The 23,724-nt window shown below is 48.9% G+C and overlaps 1 protein-coding gene across 2 annotated transcripts in view; it reads left to right on the top strand.

Moving 5' to 3' along the window:
* SLCO3A1 (solute carrier organic anion transporter family member 3A1) overlaps positions 1 to 23,724 on the top strand; it is a 508,525-nt gene that overhangs the window by 86,128 nt on the left and 398,673 nt on the right. For both annotated transcript variants that reach the window (XM_040342366.1, XM_040342365.1), the window contains exon 2: positions 13,164 to 13,629. In XM_040342366.1, the coding sequence (XP_040198300.1) occupies positions 13,164 to 13,629 (466 nt within the window). The remainder of the gene's footprint in view (positions 1 to 13,163; positions 13,630 to 23,724) is intronic.

Genomic DNA, 23,724 nt, shown 5'->3' with positions numbered 1-23,724 from the left:
TACGGAACTTGCGACCTAATTTACGGCGGCGTAACGTATCTGAGATACGTTACGCCACCCGGAAAGATACACCAATGTATCTGAATCCGGCCCACTATGTGTGTGTGTGTATGTATATGTATGTGTGTGTGTGTGTATGTGTGTGTGTGTATATGTATATATATATATATATATATATATATATATGTGTATGTGTGTATATATATATATATATATATATATATATATATATATATATATATATATATATATATATATATATATATATATATATATTATTATATAATGTGTAGCGCCCATGTAGTTTATAGTACGGGTGCTAGTCAAATTTAAGTGTAGATCAGAGTATAGTTAGACTCTGATACTGATTGCTAGGTGTGAGGATGGAGCCTCTGTCTCAGCTTGGCTGTGCTGTGGGTCATTCTGCTGTGCTGGGGTGTTCTTCCAGCCCCGGTACTGCAGGTGGCAGCAGTGGAGTCGAGGTTTGGGTGCTCTTCCCAGCAGCCAATCACGAGGGGTTGTCCTCGCTGTGCATGCTGGGGAGGGGTATTTATGGGGCAGACGTCATTGGTTCTGGGTTCTTCTTCATCCAGTGTGGCACCCACCTTTAGGGTGGCCACATCACGGCGCCCCGGCGCTATGGCCTACCTGGCCAGGGCGTGCCTTCTACACGGTGTTCCTGGTTCTGGGACCATGTTGGCCCGGAACATCTGAACCCGCGATGGGGATCCAGTGAGCGACTGGGTTCCCTCTTTTGAAGATCCCAAGCTGGGTGCTGTTTGGTGGGGAGTCGGTCTGAGGAGCGCCATTGAGAGGCTGGCGGTCCAATAGGGCTTAGACTAAACAACCGGGGATCACAGATAGCCGGACACTGCGGGACTGATCACCTGTCGGTCGGTACCTGTGCGACAAGTTGAAGGCATTCCAGACGTAAATCATCCAAAAAGGCATATCTCCAAGAATTCTACCTAGAGGGAACCTGTGGCAGAGGTATCTGCTGAGGCTCATTGAGAGGGGCCTGTGGCAGAGGTATCTGCTGAGGCTCATTGAGAGGGGCCTGTGGCAGAGGTATCTGCTGAGGCTCATTGAGAGGGGCCTGTGGCAGATGTATCTGCTGAGGCTCATTGAGAGGGGCCTGTGGCAGAGGTATCTGCTGAGGCTCATTGAGAGGGGCCTGTGGCAGAGGTATCTGCTGAGGCTCATTGAGAGGGGCCTGTGGCAGAGGTATCTGCTGAGGCTCATTGAGAGGGGCCTGTGGCAGAGGTATCTGCTGAGGCTCATTGAGAGGGGCCTGTGGCAGAGGTATCTGCTGAGGCTCATTGAGAGGGGCCTGTGGCAGAGGTATCTGCTGAGGCTCATTGAGAGGGGCCTGTGGCAGAGGTATCTGCTGAGGCTCATTGAGAGGGGCCTGTGGCAGAGGCATCTTCTGAGGCTCATTGAGAGGGGTCTGTGGCAGAGACTTTCTCCAAAGTTCAAGTTCACCAAGGAGGGTCTGTGGCAGAGACTTTATCCTACAATTGTCCGAGTGATACTCCGGCTGCCAGGTCAGTGAGAGAGGCCTGTCCGGGTACGCTAAACCCATTCCGGCGGGAGTGGCTCAGAGAAGTGTTATACATGGGAGCAGGACTGTTTCCTATCATTACGCCTGAATCTGCTATTCTCTTCTCCTTTCAACTTTACTTTCCTCACCACAAGTTTTACTGTTTTTACCCGGCTGGGTAATAAAGAGCACCTGTCGTGGACATTCCTTTACTTCTGTTTATGTACATACGCATCATTCACCCCTAGAGAATTCGGAAGAGCCGCAAGGTAACACGCCGCCCAAAAATCCAGCAGCTCCACTGGGGGTAATGCTACATATATACCGTATTTTCCGGCGTATAAGACAACGTTTTACATTTTAAAAAAACGCCCAAAAATCAGGGGTTGTCTTATTCGCCAGGTTTAAAACGCCCAACATATGATTTCAGCCCGGATGTGCAGGAGGCAGGGGGGGGGGGGGAGAGTGCGGGTACCGCTGGCATATGGGCTTGATCGGGAACCGTGCATAGAGCATGGAGGAAGAGGAAAGACGCCGGATTACAGAGTGGATAGCCCGCTGTTGCAGCAAAGTTTGCCTCCACTCCGCTCGTGGTTTTACACAACCCTGCCTCCTGACCCCGCGCCTGTAAGGACAGTTACAGGCGCAAGGTCAGGAGGCGGGTATTATGTAATCACGAGCGGAGCAGAGGCATTTATAATGTAAACTTTGCTGTAACAGCCGACTATCAGCTCTGTAATCCCGCGGCTTTTCTCTTCCTCCATGCGCTATGCACGGCTCAAGGGAGGGGGCGAGCACGACAAATGGAAGGATGAGGTAAGTGAAGGAGTACTACACTAAGGTAACGGAAGCTATTTAGGTAAAAAAAAATGGTACAACCCCTTTAACCTCTTAACCACTGGGCACTTAAACCCCCTTCCTCACCGGACCAATTTTCAGCTTTCGGTGCTCTCACAATTTGAATGACAATTACTCAGTCATACAACATTGTGCCCATCTGAAATTTCTGTCCTTTTTTTCCCACAAATAGAGCTTTCTTTTGGTGGTATTTGATCACCTCTGCGGTTTTTATTTTTTGTGCTATAAAAGAAAAAACACTGAAAATTCTGTAAAAATAAAAAATAAAATTCTCGTTTCTGTCATATTAGCAGGTATTGCGGAGTGTGGGGGGTATTGCAGAGTGTGGGTGGTATTGCAGAGTGTGGGTGGTATTGCAGAGTGTGGGTGGTATTGCAGAGTGTGGGTGGTATTGCAGAGTGTGGGGGGTATTGCAGAGTGTGGGGGGTATTGCAGAGTGTGGGGGGTATTGCAGAGTGTGGGTGGTATTGCAGAGTGTGGGGGGTATTGCAGAGTATGGGTGTTATTTATTGCAGAGTATTGCACAGGGAGGGAGGGATGGATCTGTGACTGCATTTGTCACAGATCCATCCCACAGCAGCTGCTGCTGCTGCCGCTCTCCCCCCTCTCCTCTCACACTGTACCGATCGGTACAGAGAGGAGAGGGAGAAACCGGCATGACGCCGGTTTGTTTACAAGTGATCGCTCCGTCATTTGACGGAGCGATCACGTGGTAAACCGCCGCTATCAGCGGCGATTTACCGCGATCTGTGATGCGCCGGGTCTTCTAGACCCGGCGCTCACAGATGCTTCTGGGAGCGCGCCGCAGGGGGCGCGCGAGTGAAGCATTCTGGGAGGACGTCCCAGGGACGTCGTCCCGGAATAACTCCACCGCTCTGTAGACGTCTTTTGTCTATGGAGCGGTGGGGGAAGTGGTTAAGGGTTCCTCTAGGGAAGCAGTCTCCAGTTAGGGGGCCAGATGTGGCCATTTACTTGCCTTTATCCAGCCCTTGGGGCACTTTTCCATTCACTGGCACCAACAGTTGGGCATAATTCCTGTCACTGAAACCAATGATGGGGCACTATTCCTTCAATTGACGCCAACGAAAGGGCATGATTCATCCCACTGACCCAAACTATTCCTTCCCACTGACACAAACTATTCCTTCTATTGAAACCAACGATGGGGTACAATTCCTCCCACTGACACCATTGATGGACAGGGGAGGGCTGGCAGCCTTAGGCCTGGGGGGCAAGTACAGTAAAGTGGCCCATAAAGAGTGGAAAAGTGATGAATCGAGGAAAACAGTCTAAGATTTTTCATGATCACAAGAGTCTGCACAGAGGCCCCCCTTACATCAGAGTCTGCACAGAGCCCCCCCTTACATCAGAGTCCGCACAGAGGCCCCCCTTACATCAGAGTCCGCACAGAGGCCCCCCATACATCAGAGTCCTCGTGTCTGTGCAGAGAGAGAAGGGGATGTCAGCGCCGGTGTGCACTGAGGCTGAGCTATGTGTGAGACGAGACATAGCTCAGCTCTGCAGCCATCTACCTCGGAGCCGACACAGGCACGGCTGCACAGTGGGAGGTGAGCAGCGGCCGTGACCTGTGTTAAGAGCTCCAGCAGGTCTATTCCTGCTCTGCAAAAACAGAATTTGGTAGTGGCGGCCGGTGGCTGTGCATAGTGTCACCAGCCCGGGGGAAGATTTCCACCCTGCCCCCCGTGCCAGCCCTCCCCTGATGATGGACCACTATTCTTCCCACTGTGACACCAGTGATGTTTCTCCCACTGATGCCAGTAATGGGGCACTATTCCTCCCACTGATACCAACGATGGGGCAGTATTCCTCCTAACACCAATGATGGGGCATTGTTTACTCCCACTGGCTCTAGCCCATCCCCCTAAGGGCTGAAGGACAGTTAACTGGCCCTTTGTTTAGAAAGTTTGGAGACCCCTGGTCTAAGGTAAAAGGGTAGAGAAAGGCTGTAATGGAGACAGAAAAGATGACCAATAATGGTTTTTATTCTGTTTTAGTTAGAAAATCTGTTCTCAAAAATTGAGACTTTTTATATAAAAAAAAAAATGGGGACTTTGATTAAATATATGAAGAGACTCAATTTATTATCAATCTAGTGTATGAGAAGTCTGCAGGAGAAAAGATTGCATTCCTCTTTGAGGAAAAGTGGAAATGTGGTGAAGTAATGTACCTGCCACAGTAAATGACTTTTTTATCTGAGTTTACCAGATGAAAGAATTTTTCATTATAATGCATTGAGAAGTTCTGAAACCTGTGTGCTGGTTAAAACTGCCAAAGTGACCGTACTATAAAATACCGAACTGCATAAGCTGCCAGTATTTGTCTAGTCCTTCAGGCTTTGCTGCCACAGTATTGACCAGAGACCTAATACAGTGCCTAGAAAAAGTATTCATACCCCGTGACATTTTCCACATTTTATCATGTTACAACCAAAAATGTAAACTTCTTTTATTGGGGTTTTATGTGATGGACCAACACAAAGTGGCACATAATTGTGTAGTGGAAGAAAAATGAGAAATGGTTTTCCATTTTTTTTACAAATATGTGAAAAGTGTGGCGTACATTTGTATTCAGCCCCCCGGAGTCAATACTTTGTAGAACCCCCTTTCACTGCAATTACAGCTGCAAGTCTTTTTGGGGATGTCTCTACCAGCTTTGTACATCTAGAGAGGGACATTTTTGCCCATTCTTCTTTGCAAAATATCTCAAGCTCTGTCAGATTGGATGGAGAGCGTCTGAACAGCAATTTTCAAGTCTTTCAAGTATGGTGCTAGTTGGCCTGCAGCCTATCTGGATATTTATTCAATTGGAGGACACACACTGGTACCAGGGGGAGTTTAATAACCCTTTCCCGCCAAGCGTACGCATATATGCGTCCTCGGCTTTCGGGGGTTATACTGGGATGATGCCCGCAGCTGCAGGCATCATCCCGGTATAATTTTTTTAGAGCCGGCAATTGGCTTTCCAGGGATAACAACCGATGCGGCTAAAAGACGCTCGATTGTTATCCCGGAGGAGCGGGAGGGGACATCCCTCCGCCGCTCTTAAGGGGACTGACGTCCCACCGGGAGACCCGATCCACAGTGCGCCACCTCCGGCGCCTAGAGAGAGACTGGATCGAAGCCGCGAATGGCTTTGATTCAGTCTCTTTGATGTAAACACGGAAGCAACGTCACGACGTCACTTCCAGGATTACTCGGCTGCCAATGGCGCCGGATTTACAAAAATACACAGTATTCAGAATCGCTGTTTTCGGCGATTGTCAATTGGATTTAGGTCTGGACTTTGACTGGGCCATTCTTACACATGAATATGCTTTGATCTAAACCAGGGATCTCCAATCTATGGCCCTCCAGCTGCTGCGGAAACTACACTTCCCATGAGGCATTGTAAAACTCTGACATTCACAGACATGACTAGGCATAATGGGAATTGTAGTTTCTGAGCACCTGGATAGCCATAGTTTGGAGACCCCTGATCTAAACCATACCATTGTAGCTCTAGCTGTATGTTTAGGGTCGTTGTCCTGCTGGAAGGTGATCTCAAGTTATCTGCAGACTAAGGCCCCTTTCAGACTGGGGCGAGAGCTGTGGTGGCGGTATATACCGCCGGGTTTGCCGCGGGATTCGGCCGCTAGCGGTGCGGTATTAACCCCTGCTAGCTTCCGATAAAGGGTTAATACCGCCCAATAGGAAGGAGCAGTATACATGCCGCTCCTCTCAACGCTCCAAAGATGCCGCTGACAGGAGATTTTTTTCTCTCCCGCCAGCGCATCGCCTCAGTGTGAAAACCCTCGGGCTTTCACATTGAGTAGGCAGTGAAGGAGTTTTTCAGGTGGTATAGCAGCGTCTAACAGGTTTTCTTCTAAGGTTGCCCTGTATTTGGCTTCATCCATCTTCCCATCAACTCTGACCAGCTTCGCTGCCCCTGCTGGAAAAAAAAGCATCCCCACAACATGATGCTGCCACCAGCATGTTTCACGGTGGGGATGGTGTGTTCAGGGTGATGTGCAGTGTTCCGCCACACATAGCGTTTTGTTTTTAGGTCAAAAATTAAAATGTTGGTCTTATCTGACCAGAGCACCTTCTTTCACATATTTGCTGTGTCCTCCCACATGGCTTCTCACATGCGGCAAACGGGACTTCTTATGGCTTTCTTTCAACAATGTCTTTCTTTTTGCCACTCTTCCATAAAGGGAAGATTTGTGGAGATCACGACTGATAGTTGTCCTGGAGACAGATTCTCCCACCTGAGCTGTGGATCTCTGCAGCTCCTTCAGGCCCCGTACACACGCCCGAGTTTCTCGGCAGAATTCAGCCAGAAACTCGATCGGAGCCGTATTCTGCCGAGAAACTCGGTCGTGTGAACACTTTTGGCCGAGGAAACTGACGAGGATCTCGTCGGGCCAAATAGAGAACATGTTCTCTATTTCCTCGTTGGTCAATGAGAAAACTTGGCTCGCCGAGATCCTCGGCGGCTTCACAAGGAACTCGACGAGCAAAACACATCGTTTTCTCGGACGTGTGTACGGGGCCTCAGAGTTACCATGAGCCTCTTGGCTGCTTCTCTGATGAATGTTCTCCTTGCCTGGCCTGGTCAGTTTAGGTGGACGTCCATGTCTTGGTAGGATTGCAGTTGTGCCATACTCATTTTAGGATGATGGATTGTTCGAAGCTTGGTATATTTTTTTAAACCTAACCCTGCTTTAAATGTATCCACAACTTTATTCCCAACCTTTCTGGTGTGTTCCTTGGCCTTTATGATGCCGTTTGTTCACTAAGGTTCTCTAACAAACCTCTGAGGGCTTCATAGAACAGCCAGGCTTTCACACTGGGGAGGCGCCAGTATTAGTGGTCAGTGGGAGGGAGAATGCTCCAGTATTAGTGGTCAGTGGGAGGAAGAATACCCCAGTATTAGTGGTCAGTGGGAGGAAGAATACCCCAGTATTAGTGGTCAGTGGGAGGAAGAATATCCCAGTATTAGTGGTCAGTGGGAGGAAGAATGCTCCAGTATTAGTGGTCAGTGGGAGGAAGAATGCTCCAGTATTAGTGGTCAGTGGGAGGAAGAATATCCCAGTATTAGTGGTCAGTGGGAGGAAGAATATCCCAGTATTAGTGGTCAGTGGGAGGAAGAATATCCCAGTATTAGTGGTCAGTGGGAGGAAGAATATCCCAGTATTAGTGGTCAGTGGGAGGAAGAATATCCCAGTATTAGTGGTCAGTGGGAGGAAGAATGCTCCAGTATTAGTGGTCAGTGGGAGGAAGAATATCCCAGTATTGGTGGTCAGTGGGAGGAAGAATGCTCCAGTATTAGTGGTCACTGGGAGGAAGAATATCCCAGTATTAGTGGTCAGTGGGAGGAAGAATATCCCAGTATTAGTGGTCAGTGGGAGGAAGAATATCCCAGTATTAGTGGTCAGTGGGAGGAAGAATGCTCCAGTATTAGTGGTCAGTGGGAGGAAGAATATCCCAGTATTAGTGGTCAGTGGGAGGAAGAATGCTCCAGTATTAGTGGTCAGTGGGAGGAAGAATATCCCAGTATTAGTGGTCAGTGGGAGGAAGAATATCCCAGTATTAGTGGTCAGTGGGAGGAAGAATATCCCAGTATTAGTGGTCAGTGGGAGGAAGAATATCCCAGTATTAGTGGTCAGTGGGAGGAAGAATGCTCCAGTATTAGTGGTCAGTGGGAGGAAGAATATCCCAGTATTAGTGGTCAGTGGGAGGAAGAATGCTCCAGTATTAGTGGTCACTGGGAGGAAGAATATCCCAGTATTAGTGGTCAGTGGGAGGAAGAATATCCCAGTATTAGTGGTCAGTGGGAGGAAGAATATCCCAGTATTAGTGGTCAGTGGGAGGAAGAATGCTCCAGTATTAGTGGTCAGTGGGAGGAAGAATATCCCAGTATTAGTGGTCAGTGGGAGGAAGAATGCTCCAGTATTAGTGGTCAGTGGGAGGAAGAATATCCCAGTATTAGTGGTCAGTGGGAGGAAGAATATCCCAGTATTAGTGGTCAGTGGGAGGAAGAATATCCCAGTATTAGTGGTCAGTGGGAGGAAGAATGCTCCAGTATTAGTGGTCAGTGGGAGGAAGAATGCTCCAGTTTTAGTGGTCACTGGGAGGAAGAATACCCCAGTATTAGTGGTCAGTGGGAGGAAGAATACCCCAGTATTAGTGGTCAGTGGGAGGAAGAAGATCCTCTACTTGATCTCTCTTGGTTGGTCATCTCTGTAGCACATTTTTCATAATTTTATTGAATGATACTCATTGGCTATACCAGCGTTATTTTTAGCACAAAAATGCCTGAAAGGCACCTTCAGTGTAAAAGGGGTCTAAGTGGTTCTAAATCTTCTAGTACGTTCATCACTAACCCCCCCCCCCCCCAGACTGACGGTGTTGTTGTCTGCTGTGCCCCCTGTTCTCATTCCTCCAGTTGCGTCTCACTAATTAAGCATGTGTGTTACTGGCTATATCAGCAGGTGAAAAGTGAGGGACAAAAGCCAAAGAGAAGAAAACAAATGCAACCATCACATCTAATGATTGGTAATCTGCAATATATGACATTCTTGGCTTTGGGTTTAGTATAGCAAAGTTCTATTCTAAACCCCCCCCCCCCCCCAAAAAAAAAATATATCTAATTTGCATGTATATATATGTTTCATTGTTACACAAGGCATTTTGAAATTTAATGTTATTAAAAATGACCTTTCCATTTCAGTCTGCAGCCGTTGTCATTTTCTAACTCGTTCAAATAATGTAAATGTCTCTTCCTTGCAATAACTAAACCTGAATGGATGTTTGGTGTGCAGAATGTCCTGCTTGTGTGATTGCTGCTTTTCTTAACCACTTCCATACCGGGCACTTACACACCTTCCCGCCCAAGCCAATTTTCAGCTTTCAGCACTGTCGCACTTTGAATGGCAATTGCGCGGTCATGCTACACTGTACCCAAACAAAATTGGCATCTTTTTTCCCCCACAAATAGAGATTTCTTTTGGTGGTATTTGATCACCTCTGCGATTTTTTTTTTTTTGCGCAACAACTAAAAAAAGACTGAAAATTTTGAAAAAAAATTAAGTTTTTATTTTTTTCTGTTAATTTTTTTGTAAATAAGTAAGTTTTCTCTTTCAATTACGGGCACTGATATGGCGGCACTGATGGTCACCGATGAGATGGCACTGATGGACATCGATGAGGTAGTACTGACGGGCACAGATGAGGTGGCGCTGATTGGCGGCGCTGGTATGCGGCACTGATGGGCACGCATAGGCGGCACTGATGGGCGCACATAGGCGGCACTGATGGGCACACATAGGCGGCACTGATGGGCAGTCATGGGCGGCACTGATGGGCACTCATGGGCGGCACTGATGGGCACTCATGGGCGGCACTGATGGGCACTCATGGGCGGCACTGGGCACTCATAGGTGGCACAGATGGGCACTCATGGGCGGCACTGATGGATACTTATGGGTGGCACAGATGGGCACTGATAGGTGGGCACTGGGCATGGATGGGCACTGTGGAGTAGCACTGATGGACACTGTGGGTGGCACTGATGGACACTGTGGGGTGGCACTGATGGACACTGTGGGGCGGCACTGATTTTCCCATGTTGCCAGTCAGTGCCCATTTGTGGTCACTGATTGGCATATTTTTTTTTTATGTTTTTTTCCCAAAAATGTTTTTTTTTTGCCCTTCCCTGGTCCAGGGTGGGCTTCCCTGGTGGTCCAGTATGGCGATCCGAGGGGGGGCTGCGCTGATAAACAATCAGCGCGAACCCCCCCTGTCAGGAGAGCCGCCGATAAGCTCTCCTCTACTCGCGTCTGTCAGACGCGAGTGAGGAAGAGCCATCAACGGCTCTTCCTGTTTACATCGTGATCAGCCGTGGTTGGACACGGCTGATCACGTGGTAAAGAGTCTCCGTGAGAGACTCTTTACCGAGATCGGTGTTGCGGGGTGTCAGACTGACACCCTGCAACAACGATCGCCGCGATGCGCGCCGCCGGGGGCGCGCAGCGGCTCAGAATCCTGAGGATGTCATATGACGTCCAGTCAGGATTCTACAACCACTTTGCCGACGTCAATATGTCATTGGTGGGCGGCAAGTGGTTAAAGTGGATGTAAAGCTACTCTCATCCTTTCTAAACTACTGCCATAGTGCTGATCTATAAGGATATACAAGCCTCCTGCCACAAGGGGGCGCTGAAGGGGTTATGAGTTCCCTGAAGTGTGTTTACAACTGTAGGGGGGTGTGGCTGTAGGTCTGACGTCATTGATTGTGCGTCCCTATATTAGGGAACACACAATCGATGACAGCACCACAGTGAAGAACGGGGAAGCCGTGTTTACACACAGCTCTCCTTGTTCTTCAGCTCCGGGGACCGATCGCGGGACTCTAGCGGCGATCGGGTCTGTGAGTCCTGCAGCCAAAGGTCACGGAGCTTCGGACCGGGTCGCGGGAGCGTGCCCGCGACCCACCGCTGGGCTTTATACAATCACGTACAATGCCATTCTGCCAACGTATATCCGCGTTAGGCGGTCCTTAAGTGGTTAAAGTGCCCCACTAGCGCCCGAAAAGCACAGCAAAAACGACGATAAAGCGCCTCTAAAACTAGCAGCGCTTTACCGTCGATGGCTGGGCGCTGTCAGTGTGAAAGGGCTCTTAAACTTGGAAGCTGTTTGGTTTCTATGACGAGATTCCTCAGAATTTGCACTCTCCAATTTTAGTAAATCAACCCCTTTGTTTCTACTGAAATAAAGAATGGCTTGCATCCGGGGAAAGGTTGTGGTGGGTTCAAGTTTTATGATTGTTTAGAGTCTTGTCGCCTAACCCTGTGGCCCTTTGGCACCTATTGTATGGTTCTTGGGGCCCCTGCAGACAGGAGCCTGAGTTTTGGTGCTTACTCAAGCTGGTGAAGGAAAAATAATCTTTAACCACTTGCCGCCCGCCAATGACAGATTGACGGCGGCAAAGTGGTTGTAGAATCCTGACCAGACGTCATATGACGTCCTCAGGATTCTGAGCCGCTGCACGCCCGGGGGCGCGCATCGCGGCGATCGTTGTTGCAGGGTGTCAGTCTGACACCCCGCAACACCGATCTAGGTAAAGAGTCTCTCACGGAGACTCTTTACCACGTGATCAGCCGTGTCCAACCACGGCTGATCACGATGTAAACAGGAAAAGCCGTTGATGGGTCTTCCGCACGCGCGTCTGACAGACGCGAGTAGAGGAGAGCCGATCGGCGGCTCTCCTGACAGAGGGGGTTCGCGCAGCCCCCCCTCGGATCACCACACTGGACCACCAGGGAAGCCCACCCTGGACCACCAGGGAAGGGCAAAAAAAAAAAAAAGCATAAAAAAAAAAAAAGATGCCAATCAGTGCCCACAAATGGACACTGATTGGCAACATGGGTAAATCAGTGCCGCCCCACAGTGTCCATCAGTGCCACCCCACAGTGTCCATCAGTGCCACCCCACAGTGCCCACCTATCAGTGCCCATCTGTGCCACCCATAAGTGCCCATCTGTGCCGCCTATGAGTGCCCAGTGCCGCCCATGAGTGCCCATCAGTGCCGCCTATGTTTGCCCATCAGTGCCGCCTATGTGTGCCCATCAGTGCCGCCCATGAGTGCCCATCAGTGCCGCCTATGTTTGCCCATCAGTGCCGCCTATGTGTGCCCATCAGTGCCGCCTATGTGTGCCCATCAGTGCCGCCAATCAGTGCCACCTCATCTGTGCCCATCAGTACTACCTCATCGATGTCCATCTGTGCCATCTCATCGGTGCCCATCAGTGCCGCCATATCAGTGCCCGTAATTTAAAGAGAAAACTTACTTATTTACAAAAAAAATAACAGAAAAAAATAAAAACGTATTTTTTTTTTCAAAATTGTCAGTCTTTTCTTAGTTGTTGCGCAAAAAAATAAAACCGCAGAGGTGATCAAATACCACCAAAAGAAAACTCTATTTGTGGGGAAAAAAGGACGCCAATTTTGTTTGGGTACGGTGTAGCATGACCGCGCAATTGCTATTCAAAGTGCGACATGGCTGAAAGCTGAAAATTGGCTTGGGCGGGAAGGTGCGTAAGTGCCCTGTATGGAAGTGGTTAAATTCACTTCTAGTAGTTACACTCTTTGGTTTGTTTGGGACTTCGATCTCTAGCAGTCTCATGTAATGTGTTTACGATGGGCACCGGATGAATCTCCAGTCTCCAGCTACTCCTATAGCATTGCCCTGTAGTTTCTGAACACCTTTGGTGGCATAAAGTGATAAACAATGTTGTGCCTACTTCAGACTACCGTAAATTGCATTATGCACTACCCTTTATCTGTGCTATTTACAATGACCACATAAACTTCTGATATTAAATCAGACCCCTGAGGAAATCACATGACTGTGACGACACGCGTTGGGCGGAGTTGTGTGACGCTGTGCTGTGTACCGGAAGGGACGTGAGAGCCACGGCCCAGCTGTTTTTTACTTTAAGACCTCTTTCACACTGGGGCCACACGTGCGTTAGCGGTAAAGCGATGCTTGTTTTAGCGCAGACCCTTGCAGGAGATTCGTTCATTTGTGTTTAGCCTGGATGGGAAAGTGTGTTAAATTTGTTTTTGTTTTTCAGCCTTCAGAGTGAAATAAACCTTGTAATGCTTGTATTGGCAGTTTTACTGGATTGTGTTTAGACAGAATTTTCAACTTGCATGTCCCTGTTTGTGTTACATGGTCCTTTAATATGTTCTTTTCTTTGCAGGTCAGCGTACTGACTACCTTGGAACGAAGGTTTAATCTGCAGAGTGCCGATGTGGGAGTTATTGCCAGCAGCTTCGAGATTGGGAATTTGGCTCTTATACTGTTTGTAAGTTACTTTGGAGCTCGGGGACACAGACCACGCTTAATTGGATGCGGAGGCATAGTGATGGCCCTGGGAGCTTTTCTTTCGGCCCTTCCTGAGTTTCTGACGCACCAGTATGAGTATGAATCTGGTGAGATCCGGTGGGGTGCGGAAGGAAGAGACTACTGTTCTCTTAATGGTTCCTCTACGGAAGATCTACCGGAGACCGAGATTATCTGCAGGAATACTTCAACCACCAACATGATGTACTTGCTTCTCATTGGAGCTCAAGTCCTCCTAGGAATTGGCGCTACACCTGTACAACCTCTTGGAGTATCGTATATCGATGACCATGTCCGGCGGAAGGATTCTTCTCTCTATATAGGTACAGTGAAATACCATCAAGTCAATGATTTGAAATGTGTGTCCCCCCCTCTTCCCCCCAAAAAAACAAAGGGCCAGATTCAGGAATAATTACGGCGGCGTAACGTATCCCCTTTACGTTACGCCTCCGCAAGTTTTCGGCGCAAGTGCCTGATTCACAAAGCACTTGCCTGTAACTTGCGGCGGCGTAAGGTAAATCTGTCCGGCGCAAGCCCGCCTAATTCAAATTGGGCGTGTGTCATTTGAATTAGGCGCGCTCCCGCGCCGAACGTTCTGCGCATGCTCGGTGTGAAAATTTCCCGTCGCGCTTTGCGCAAAATTACGGCGCCCCGACGTGTTTTTTGAACGGCGACGTGCGTAACGTACTTTCGTATTCCCGGACGTCTTACGCAAAAAAAAAAAATATTTAAAATTTGACGCGGCAACGGCGGCCATACTTTAACATGGATGGTGTAATTTTACACCATCTGAATAGCACTCTTAACTTTACGACGCTAAAAACCGAGTAGCGACGACGTAAGATTGCGACGAACGCGCGTATCTTCGTGGATCACCGTAATCAGCTAATTTGCATACCCGACGCTGGAAAACGACGTGAACTCCACCCAGCGGCCGCCGGAAAATTACACCTAAGATCCGAAGGCGTACGCCTGTCGGATCTTAGCCAAATGCCGTTGTATCTTTGTTTGTGAATTACAAATAAAGATACGACGCGGCAAATTTGAAAGTACGCCGGAGTATCAGCAGATACTCCGGCATACTTTTTCTGTGAATCTGGCCCAAAGTCTGAGCATAAACTACCGCAAAAGAAATGTATGTTTTTTTTATTTATTGGCGATTTATATAATTGTGTATTGGTTTTTAAAAGTATTTGAGCATGGCGAAAAGGATGTTTTTGAGACTATTACCCGGCACAGTAGGGGCTTCGCTTCTCTGGCCTCTGACACACGCCCCAGATGTACCAGAACTTCAGTGAGTCAGGCAATGGCATCCTCCACCACTGTGTGAGATCCTAGGCAGTGTCAGCCACTGTCCTGACAGGCACTGGCGTAACAACCGGGGGGGCAGCCGGTGCGTCTGCCCCGGGCGCTAAGCTGAGGGGGGGCGACGTCGCCCCCCCCCCCGGTTATTATACCGGGATGCTGGGCGGATTCCTGCGCTGTGTCAGCCCGGGCGCCGCTATGTTGCTAGCAGCCGCTACCGTCCGTCACTCTGAAGCCGTGCGCGCTCGTGTCCTCCCTCTCTCCTCTTCCCTCCCTCACAGACTGTAACGGTAAACTTTACCGTCCTTGGTGGACATGGCTGGGGTGGCCGCTCGGCGCTCCCTGCTGTCGGTGACTCGGCGAGCGGGCGGTCTCCTCCTGGCGGCTCCGGACTGTGAGGTCACAGTCCGGAGCCGCCAGGAGGAGACCGCCCGCTCGCCGAGTCACCGACAGCGCCGAGCGGCCACCCCAGCCATGTCCACCAAGGACGGTAAAGTTTACCGTTTTGGTGCTGATGCTAAAAGAAGCTGTGGGAGCTGGGCTGATACAGCGAGACAGAGGGACGAGCAGGCAGAAGGGACATCCACAGGGATGCAAGGATGCCTTCTCTCACAGACAGGACAGAAGTAACAGCAACTTGAAAAGGAGCGGGCGATTAAATGTGAGTGTGTGTTCTCCACCGGCACCTCAAATCCTGAAAGCCTTTCAGCACTGTCACTTTGTTCCGACACTTTTACCGAAGTTCAGTGACTGTACTAGGCTGCAATTGCCCTGCTTTATCACCAGCTAGTATAAAAGCAAATCTTGTTTTTTTTTTTTTTATGACAAAGCTAAATGCATTAATTACCAGTACAGTAAATGCATGCATTAGATCATAGATGACTGATCTAATGCATGCATTTACTGTACTGGTAATTAATGCATTTAGCTTTGTCATAAAAAAAAAAAAAAAACAAGATTTGCTTTTATACTGGCTGGTGATAAAGCAGGGCAATTGCAGCCTAGTACACTTTACAACCAGACATAAATTACTTATTTGCCATAAGATTTGTTAAGGCAAGCTCAGAGTAACTCAGTGCCTTCTTTATTGGCTCCTGCATAGCATGAGTGGGGGGGATGCAAAAACCATTCTATGCATTGCAGAGAAATCCGAGCCATGGCTCCACTGCCTGCACATTTTTTTCTTGATTACTGTAGCTGTGAAGTGTCCCCTCGGCCCGGGCTGTCGGGGGAAGCCCCTCGGTCCATCCTATATGACAGCTCTCGGTGTCTCCCCCTCCTACTCAGCTTGTAGGCAGCAAGAATAAAGATGGCGGCCCGGCAGCTGATGGCTGGAACCAAACTTGGGGAGAGACAGAGGAGCCCGGCCTGCTGCCCCTCCCTCGGCACTGCCAGGCCGCTGGTGTAGACGGGCCGCACTGTAGTCATGGCAACCACACCGGCTGGCCCCGCATTTCCCTGTGTCAGTGCTAATCATATGTATTTGTGCCGGCCGGGTCCTCACTGCTTCCATCATAAGCGGTTCGGAGGATTCCTGGCAGATCCCTGTAGCCGGGGGTGCAGCGGGCAGTGGGATTCCCGTACACGGGGGATTCCTGGAAGTGTTATTATTGGTAATCCTCTTAGAGGGCCAGAGTGGATGTTTATATAAGGGGGGGGGGCGAAAAAAAAAATTCTGCCCCGGGCGCCCATAACTCTGGTTACGCCACTGCTGACAGGTGTCCTTTTAACCACTTAGGACCCGGACCTTTAGGCAGGTAAAGGACCTGGCCAGTTTTTACGATTCGGCACTGCGTCGCTTTAACTGACAATTGCGCGGTCGTGCGGCGTGGCTCCCAAACAAAATTGGCGTCCTTTTTTCCCCACAAATAGAGCTTTCTTTTGGTGGTATTTGATCACCTCTGCAGTTTTTATTTGTTGCGCTATAAACAAAAATAGAACGACAATTTTGAAAAAAAAATGCAATATTTTTAAATTTTTGCTATAATAAATATCCCCCAAAAACATATAACATTTTTTTTTTTTCCTCAGTTTAGGCCGATACGTATTCTTCTACCTATTTTTGGTAAAACAATCGCAATAAGCGTTTTATCGATTGGTTTGCGCAAAATTAATAGTGTTTACAAAATAATGGATAGTTTTATTGCATTTTTATTAATATTTTTTTTAGTGCCGTCAAGCGATTAAAATTTCTAATCGCGATTAATCGCATTAATGTCCTAGTTAACTCACGATTAATCGCGCGATTAAGGAGGTTCACCTTTAAAACATTTTTTTTTTTTGTTTTCTTATTTATTTATTTATTTTTTTATAATATTAAATTGTGTTTTTTTATTTTTTTACATTTTGATCACTTTTATTGCTGTCACAAGGAATGTAAACATCCCTTGTGACAGCAATAGGTGGTGACAGGTACTCTTTATGGAGGGATCGGGGTCTAAAAGACCTCCGAGCCCTCCTTTGCACTTCAAAGTATTCAGATCGCCGAAAACGGCGATTCTGAATACTGTGTACTTTTTTAAATCCGGCGCCATTGGCAGCCGAGAAACCCGGAAGTGACGTCATGACGTCGCTTCCGTGGTTTCAATGCGGAGACTGAATCAAAGCCGTTTACGGCTTAGTGTCAGTCTCCGCCTGAACACAGAACGCGGCGGATGGAGGATCGGGTCTCCCGGTGGGACGGGAGGCCCGGTCAGAGCGGCGAAAGGCGGCGGGAGGGGGGGGATGTCCCCTCCCGCTCCTCCGGCATAACAACCGAGCGGCTTTTAGCCGCATCGGTTGTTATGTTTGGATAGCCGATCGCCCGCTCTAAACAACGGTACCGGGATGATGCCTGCGGCTGCAGGCATCAACCCCGGTATAACCCCCGAACGTTAATCGCGCGATAAAAAAATTGACGGCGTTAACATGGGTTTGTGTTAACGCCGTTAATAACGCGTTTAACTGACAGCACTAATTTTTTTTTTACTACTAATGGCGGAGATTAGCGTTTTTTTTTTTTTTTCGTGACTGCGACATTATGGCGGACACTTCGGACAATTTTGACACATTTTTAGGACCATTGTCCTTTTCACATGCATTGAAAATGCATTGTTTACTGTGAAAATGACAAATGCAGTTTGGGAGTTAACCACAAGGGGGCACTGAAGGGGTTAAGTGTGACCTCATCTGTGTTTCTAACTGTAGTGGGGTGTGGCTGTAGGTGTGACATCATTGATTGTGGTTCCCTATATTAGGGAACACGCGATCGATGACGGCGCCAAGGTGAAGAACGGGGAAGCTGTGTTTACACACCGCTCTCCCCGTTCTTCAGCTCCGGGGACTGATCGCAGGACTCCAGCGGTGATCGGGTACGCGGGTCCCGCGGCCGCGGAGCTTCGGACCAGGCCGCGGGCGCAGGCCCGCGACCCACGGCTGGGCACTTAAAGAGGATGTACCTGTACGTACTTGTGCCGAGACGTGCCATTCTGCCGACGTATATGTGCAGGAGGCGGTCCTTAAGTGGTTAAAAGCTAACTCCACCTTGTAGACCATGTGTCCTATTACCCCCCCCTATTTAGAATGTAACCTGAAACATGGTCAGAATCCGCAACTCCCCAGCCTCAAACTGCCCCTCCCAATTATAGAATTTAGGGGTTCTTCTCCCCGCCGACTCCTGTCAAATTTTAATTTGGTGCTGTCGCGTACCTTGTGGATGAGCCCAGTATGCAGAGGGAGGCCTCTCTTACACCCCTGACTCGCTGCCCCTGATAGAGAGAACAGGAGGCACTGGAGTGCAGGGTAGCATGAGTGCCTGGCAGGATCAACAGCTGGTGGCAGACAGAGGTTCCAGAGGATTCTTGTAACTGGATCAGTAGACTTGGCAGGAAGCGGGAGAAGACTTGCAACGGGAGTCACTCGCTGGAGATGGGTAGAAGGCTCCAAGGGTTGAAGCACAGGAAGGTCAGGCAAGCCGGTGTAGTGTCAGTTTGCTGCCTATCCTAGAATGCTCCGGAAGTCACGTGGCAGCCAACTGCGCATGCGCGATGCATTCCAAACGCAAATGCGATGCGTTCCAAAGGATTCACGACAGTACACACCAGCGAACCCAGCATTCAGGGCGACGTGGATTTAGAGGAAAGTGGCCAGTCGGCCTCATGTCCTCGCTTTGCTCGGACGGCTCGCTCGGCCTCCTGGCTCTTTTTTTAACATCCTCCAATCCACGGGGGTGTTAAGGAAAGAGCCTGGATGCCGACAGAGGTTTCACTGGTGTGTACTGTCGTGAATCCATTGGAACGCATCGCATTTGCGTTTGGAATGCATTGCGCATGCGCAGTTGGCCGCCATGTGACTTCCGGAGCATTCTAGGATAGGCAGCAAACTGACAATACACCAGGTCAAACACAGACGGACGGTACAGGAACAGGTGCAGGAGACAGGAACAGAGTCACTGGACAAGCCGGATCAATAGCAGGCAGGCACGGATGGATCAGAGGATAAGGCAGGTGCAAGGTTGTGGACAAGCCGGGGTCAGATGCAGGCGGATAGCCACAGGATCAGGTTCAGCAATCAAGTTAAACACAGGAACGCTGTAGATCAGACAGCAGAGCTTTGGAAAAACAACAGTTTAAATAGCCTGTCTGGCGCTGGAAACGCCCGTAAGCGCGCACTGACAGGAGTAGAACCACTGGGCCAGATTCACAAAAGGGATACGCAGGCGTATCTGCTGATACGCCGTCGTATCCCTGTTTCTATCTATGCGGCTGATTCATAGAATCAGTTACGCATAGATATTCCTAAGATCCGACAGGTGTAATTGTTTTACACTGTCGGATCTTAGGATGCAATACCGCGGCCGCCGCTGGGGGGAGTTCTCGTCGTAAACCAGCGTCGGGTATGCAAATTAGCACTTACGGCGATCCACAAAACTTTTTCCCGTTGGAAAGTCGCCGCAAGTGTTAGTTTGCCGTCGCAAAGATAGGGCTGCTTTTACAAAGTGTAAAATTAGTACACCATGTAACCCGTCTTTCCCACGTTGCTTTCAATTTTTTTTTCACATTTTTTTTTTTTCCGGCGCATCTCTTTTTTTCCCGCCGCAACTCTTTTTTTACCCGTCGCAATTCACAAAACCTCGGCGCATCATAACTTCGCGCAAAGCACGTCGGGAAATTTGCATTGGGAGCGTACGTCCGGCGCGGGAGCGCGCCTAATTTAAATGGGACTCGCCCCATTTGAATTGGCCCGCCTTGCGCCGGACGGATTTAGGATACACCGCCGCAAATTTCCAGGTAAGTGCTTTGTGGATCGGGCACTAACTTGGAAAATTTGCGGCGGTGTAACTTAAATCGTTTAAGTTACCTTGCGCCCGGGCTACGTGAATCTGGCCCACTGTTCCCAACCAGCCTTTCCTGACAGGTGCAGTTGTGCATGATTCCGCCCGCACACTTGTGTCATTCATTCACAAAGACTTGTGAATGAAAAAAACTACAAGCCCCCTTTCATTAGAAGGGTTGTCTGCCTATAGTATGGTACAAGTGAGCAGGATATGAAGTGTTGGGTAAGGTACCTGGTGTAGTTCCCCAGTTTGCCTCGTCTTTCAGGAGGACCCTGTCCATGCCAGGAAAGAGGCACCTTGGGAAAGTGCGAATATATAGATAGATATAGAATCTGGCGGAAAGGCTATGGGAGAAGGGGAGAGGAGAACACTTATACAGTGGGACAATGTATTCTCTGGGGCCAGGATATGGAGTATCATGTAGGGCAGGGGTCTCCAAGCTTTCTAAACAAATGGCCAGTTTACTGTCCTTCAGACTCTCTGGGGGCCGGAATGTGACCAGTGTGAGTAGAAAATGCTTTGGCGTCAATGGGAGTATGCAATGTTTCTTCATCGATATTAGTGGGAGGAATAAGGGTTGCTGGTTCGAATCCTAACCACGACACTGCCTGTCTGGAGTTTGCATGTTCTCCCTGTGCCTGCGTGGGTTTTGTCTAGGTACTCTGGTTTCCTCTAGGTACTCTGGTTTCCTCCTGGTACTCTGGTTTCCTCTAGGTACTCTGGTTTCCTCTAGGTACTCTGGTTTCCTCCAGGTACTCTGGTTTCCTCCAGGTACTCTGGTTTCCTCCAGGTACTCTGGTTTCCTCCAGGTACTCTGGTTTCCTCCAGGAACTCTGGTTTCCTCCAGGTACTCTGGTTTCCTCCAGGTACTCTGGTTTCCTCCAGGTACTCTGGTTTCCTCCAGGTACTCTGGTTTCCTCTAGGTACTCCGGTTTCCTCCAGGTACTCCGGTTTCCTCCCACACTCCAAAGACATGCTGGTAGGTTAATTGGATCCTGTCTTTAAATTAACCCTAGTATGTGCATGTATAAATGTGAGTTGGGGACCTTGGATTGTAAGCTCCTTGAGGGCAGGGACTGATGTGAATGTACAATGTATATGTAAGCGCTTCGTAAATTGACGGCGCTATACAAGTACCTAAAATAAATAATAAATGATTGAGCCAATTGTTGGTATTAGGGGAAATATTTGTGTCCTATCATTGGTGTCAGTAGGAGAAATGGTGCTCCATTGTCAGTCTGAGGAACAGTCCCTTGTATTAGGACGAAAAATAGTTCCAATTGTTGGGGTCAGCAATAGTGCCCCAATATTGTTGTCAATGGAAGGAATGGTTCATTGTTGTTGGTGTTAGTCTGAGGAATTGTCCCTTGTATTAGGAGAAAGAATAGTGCCAATTGTTGATATCAAGGGAATCAATAGTGCCCCATCGATGTCAGTGGAAGGAATAGTTCCCCATTGTTGGTGTCCAAGGGCTGTATAAAGACAAGCAAAGGGTTGTATCTGGTCCCCAGGCCGCAGTTTCCCTCGGGGGGGGGGGGGGGACTTAAGACTTTTACAACTGTGACTGTTTGCATCCCCCTGCTGAGGGATTTCTGGGAATGGGTCTCTAGATCTCTGAACTTTCTATGAACTGTTTATCACTATTTATGCCTTGTGCTGTCACCCCCCCATGAATTGTTTCATTTGATTCACTGATGTGAGTAAGAGTCGGTTCACACTGGGGCGACTTGCGATCCGACTTCATGTCGCCTCAAGTCGTCCCAAGTCGCGTTGTAGAGAAAAACAATGTAAGTGAATGGGAGCGGTGTTAATACACACGACTCAAGGCGATCCAACTTCAGAAAAGGTTCCTGTACTACTTCAATCCGACTTGTAGGCGATTTGTACCCATTGATTTCAATGGAAGTCGCCTCAGAAGTCGGATCACTGTCTTAACTGAAGCTACTTTCCAGGAAGATAACATACATTTCTCAGGCAAACCCCTCCCTCCCCCTCCCTCCCCCTCCCTCTCCCAGAGCTGATTGTTGTTTTATTGGCCAGACGACTTCAAGTCGTGTTGTAAATCGCCCCAGATCGCCCTGTGGTTCATGTTCAAGTCGTGTCGGAGTCGCCTCTGAAAGTCGCGCTGGAAGTCGTGTCGCCCTAGTGTGAACCGACTCTTAAGGTTATAAAAGATATGTGTCTGGACTGCTTCCTGGTTCTAGCCTACAAGGGAGCTTCTCTCAGAAACGCCTTGTGTACTTGGGTCACAGCAGGGTCTAGTAAGGCCGTAGCGGGTGGGAAGGGTTGGGACTTTAAATGAGATGCGTGTTGATGCAAACAGTATGTATAAGTAAATAAGTAAAGTTTGTAGAACGTAATAACCAGGCTCAAAACTTACCAACCAAACTACAGACCGAATTCAACTGTCTAACTTAGTATGTTAAAAGCAGAGGATTGGTTGCACACATTTGCAAATATATGGATAAGCCACAGGCCGCTTACAACTCTCTGCATTCCTGTGGTCCTAACTAAACTTTATTAGTTTCCTCAGTGGAGGCATACAAGTGCCAAGAGTAGATGGAGAGAAGGTGACTAGGGGTGTGTGTCACCAGCCGACTCCATCTAGAGTTGGTATAGCAATAAAGAGCACTGGAAAAAACGCATAAGGGTAAATGTATAAGCATCAAAATCGCATCTCCATCCCTGTTGATAAACATAGAAATGGGTTTGGGACTTTGAATGAGGCATGTGAATGACACATGCCTCCATCCCTGAAAATTGAAAAAGAGAAAGGGTACCCTTATGCGTTTTTTCCAGTGCTCTTTATTGCTATATCAACTCTAGATGGAGTCGGCTGGTGACACACACCCCTAGTCCCCTGCTCTCCATCTACTCATTAGCACTTGTATGCCTCCACTGAGGAAACTAATAAAGTTTAGTTAGGACTAGGGGTGCAACGGATCAAAAAAACTCACGGTTCGGATCGTTCCTCGGATCAGGAGTCACGGATCGGATCATTTTTCGGATCGGCAAAAAAAAAAAAAAATTCTCCCCCACTGTAATATCCACATCTCTCCCCCCCCCCACTGTAATATTCACATCTCTCCCCCCCACTGTAATATTCACATCTCCCCCCCCCACTGTAATATCCACATCTCTCCCCCCCACTGTAATATCCACATCCCCCCCACTATAATATCCACATCCCTCCCCACCCACTGTAAAATCCACATACCCTCGGGCAAGACAGGCCCCCCCAGGCAAGGCAGCCCCCCCCCCTCAGGCAAGACAGCCCCCCCTCTCAGGTAAGACACCCCCCCCCCCCCCCCCTCAGGTAGTACAGAGTCACTTCCAGCGGTGTGTCCGAGTGCGGGCTTCTCCTCCTCCTCTGTGGGTGTAAACAGAGGAGGAGGGCCGCTGCCGGGTGTACCAAGATGGCCGCGGCTCCGGAGCTAGGCCGAAGCCGCGGCCTTTCCTAACGTTTTTGCCATGGCTCCGGAGGTAGGCCGAAGCCGCAACCATAACATTAGGAAAGGCTGTGGCAATCCGCGGATCACAGTGTGTGCCGATCCGAAGGGGGTGACCCGTTCGGATCACGGATCACCTGTGATCCGTTGCAGCCCTAGTTAGGACCACAGGAATGCAGAGAGCCTTGTAAGCGGCCTGTGGCTTATCCATATATTTGCAAATGTGCGCAACCAATCCTCTGCTTTTAACATACTAAGTTAGACGGTTGAATTCGGCCTGTAGTTTGGTTGGTAAGTTTGAGCCTGGTTATTACGTTATACAACTTTACTTATTCACTTATACATACTGT

Source organism: Rana temporaria, chromosome 3 (assembly GCF_905171775.1).
Source record: "Rana temporaria chromosome 3, aRanTem1.1, whole genome shotgun sequence".
NCBI lineage: Eukaryota > Metazoa > Chordata > Amphibia > Anura > Ranidae > Rana > Rana temporaria.
The sequence above is the reverse complement of the archived record's forward strand: the minus strand, read 5'-3'. Positions and strand labels throughout refer to the sequence as shown.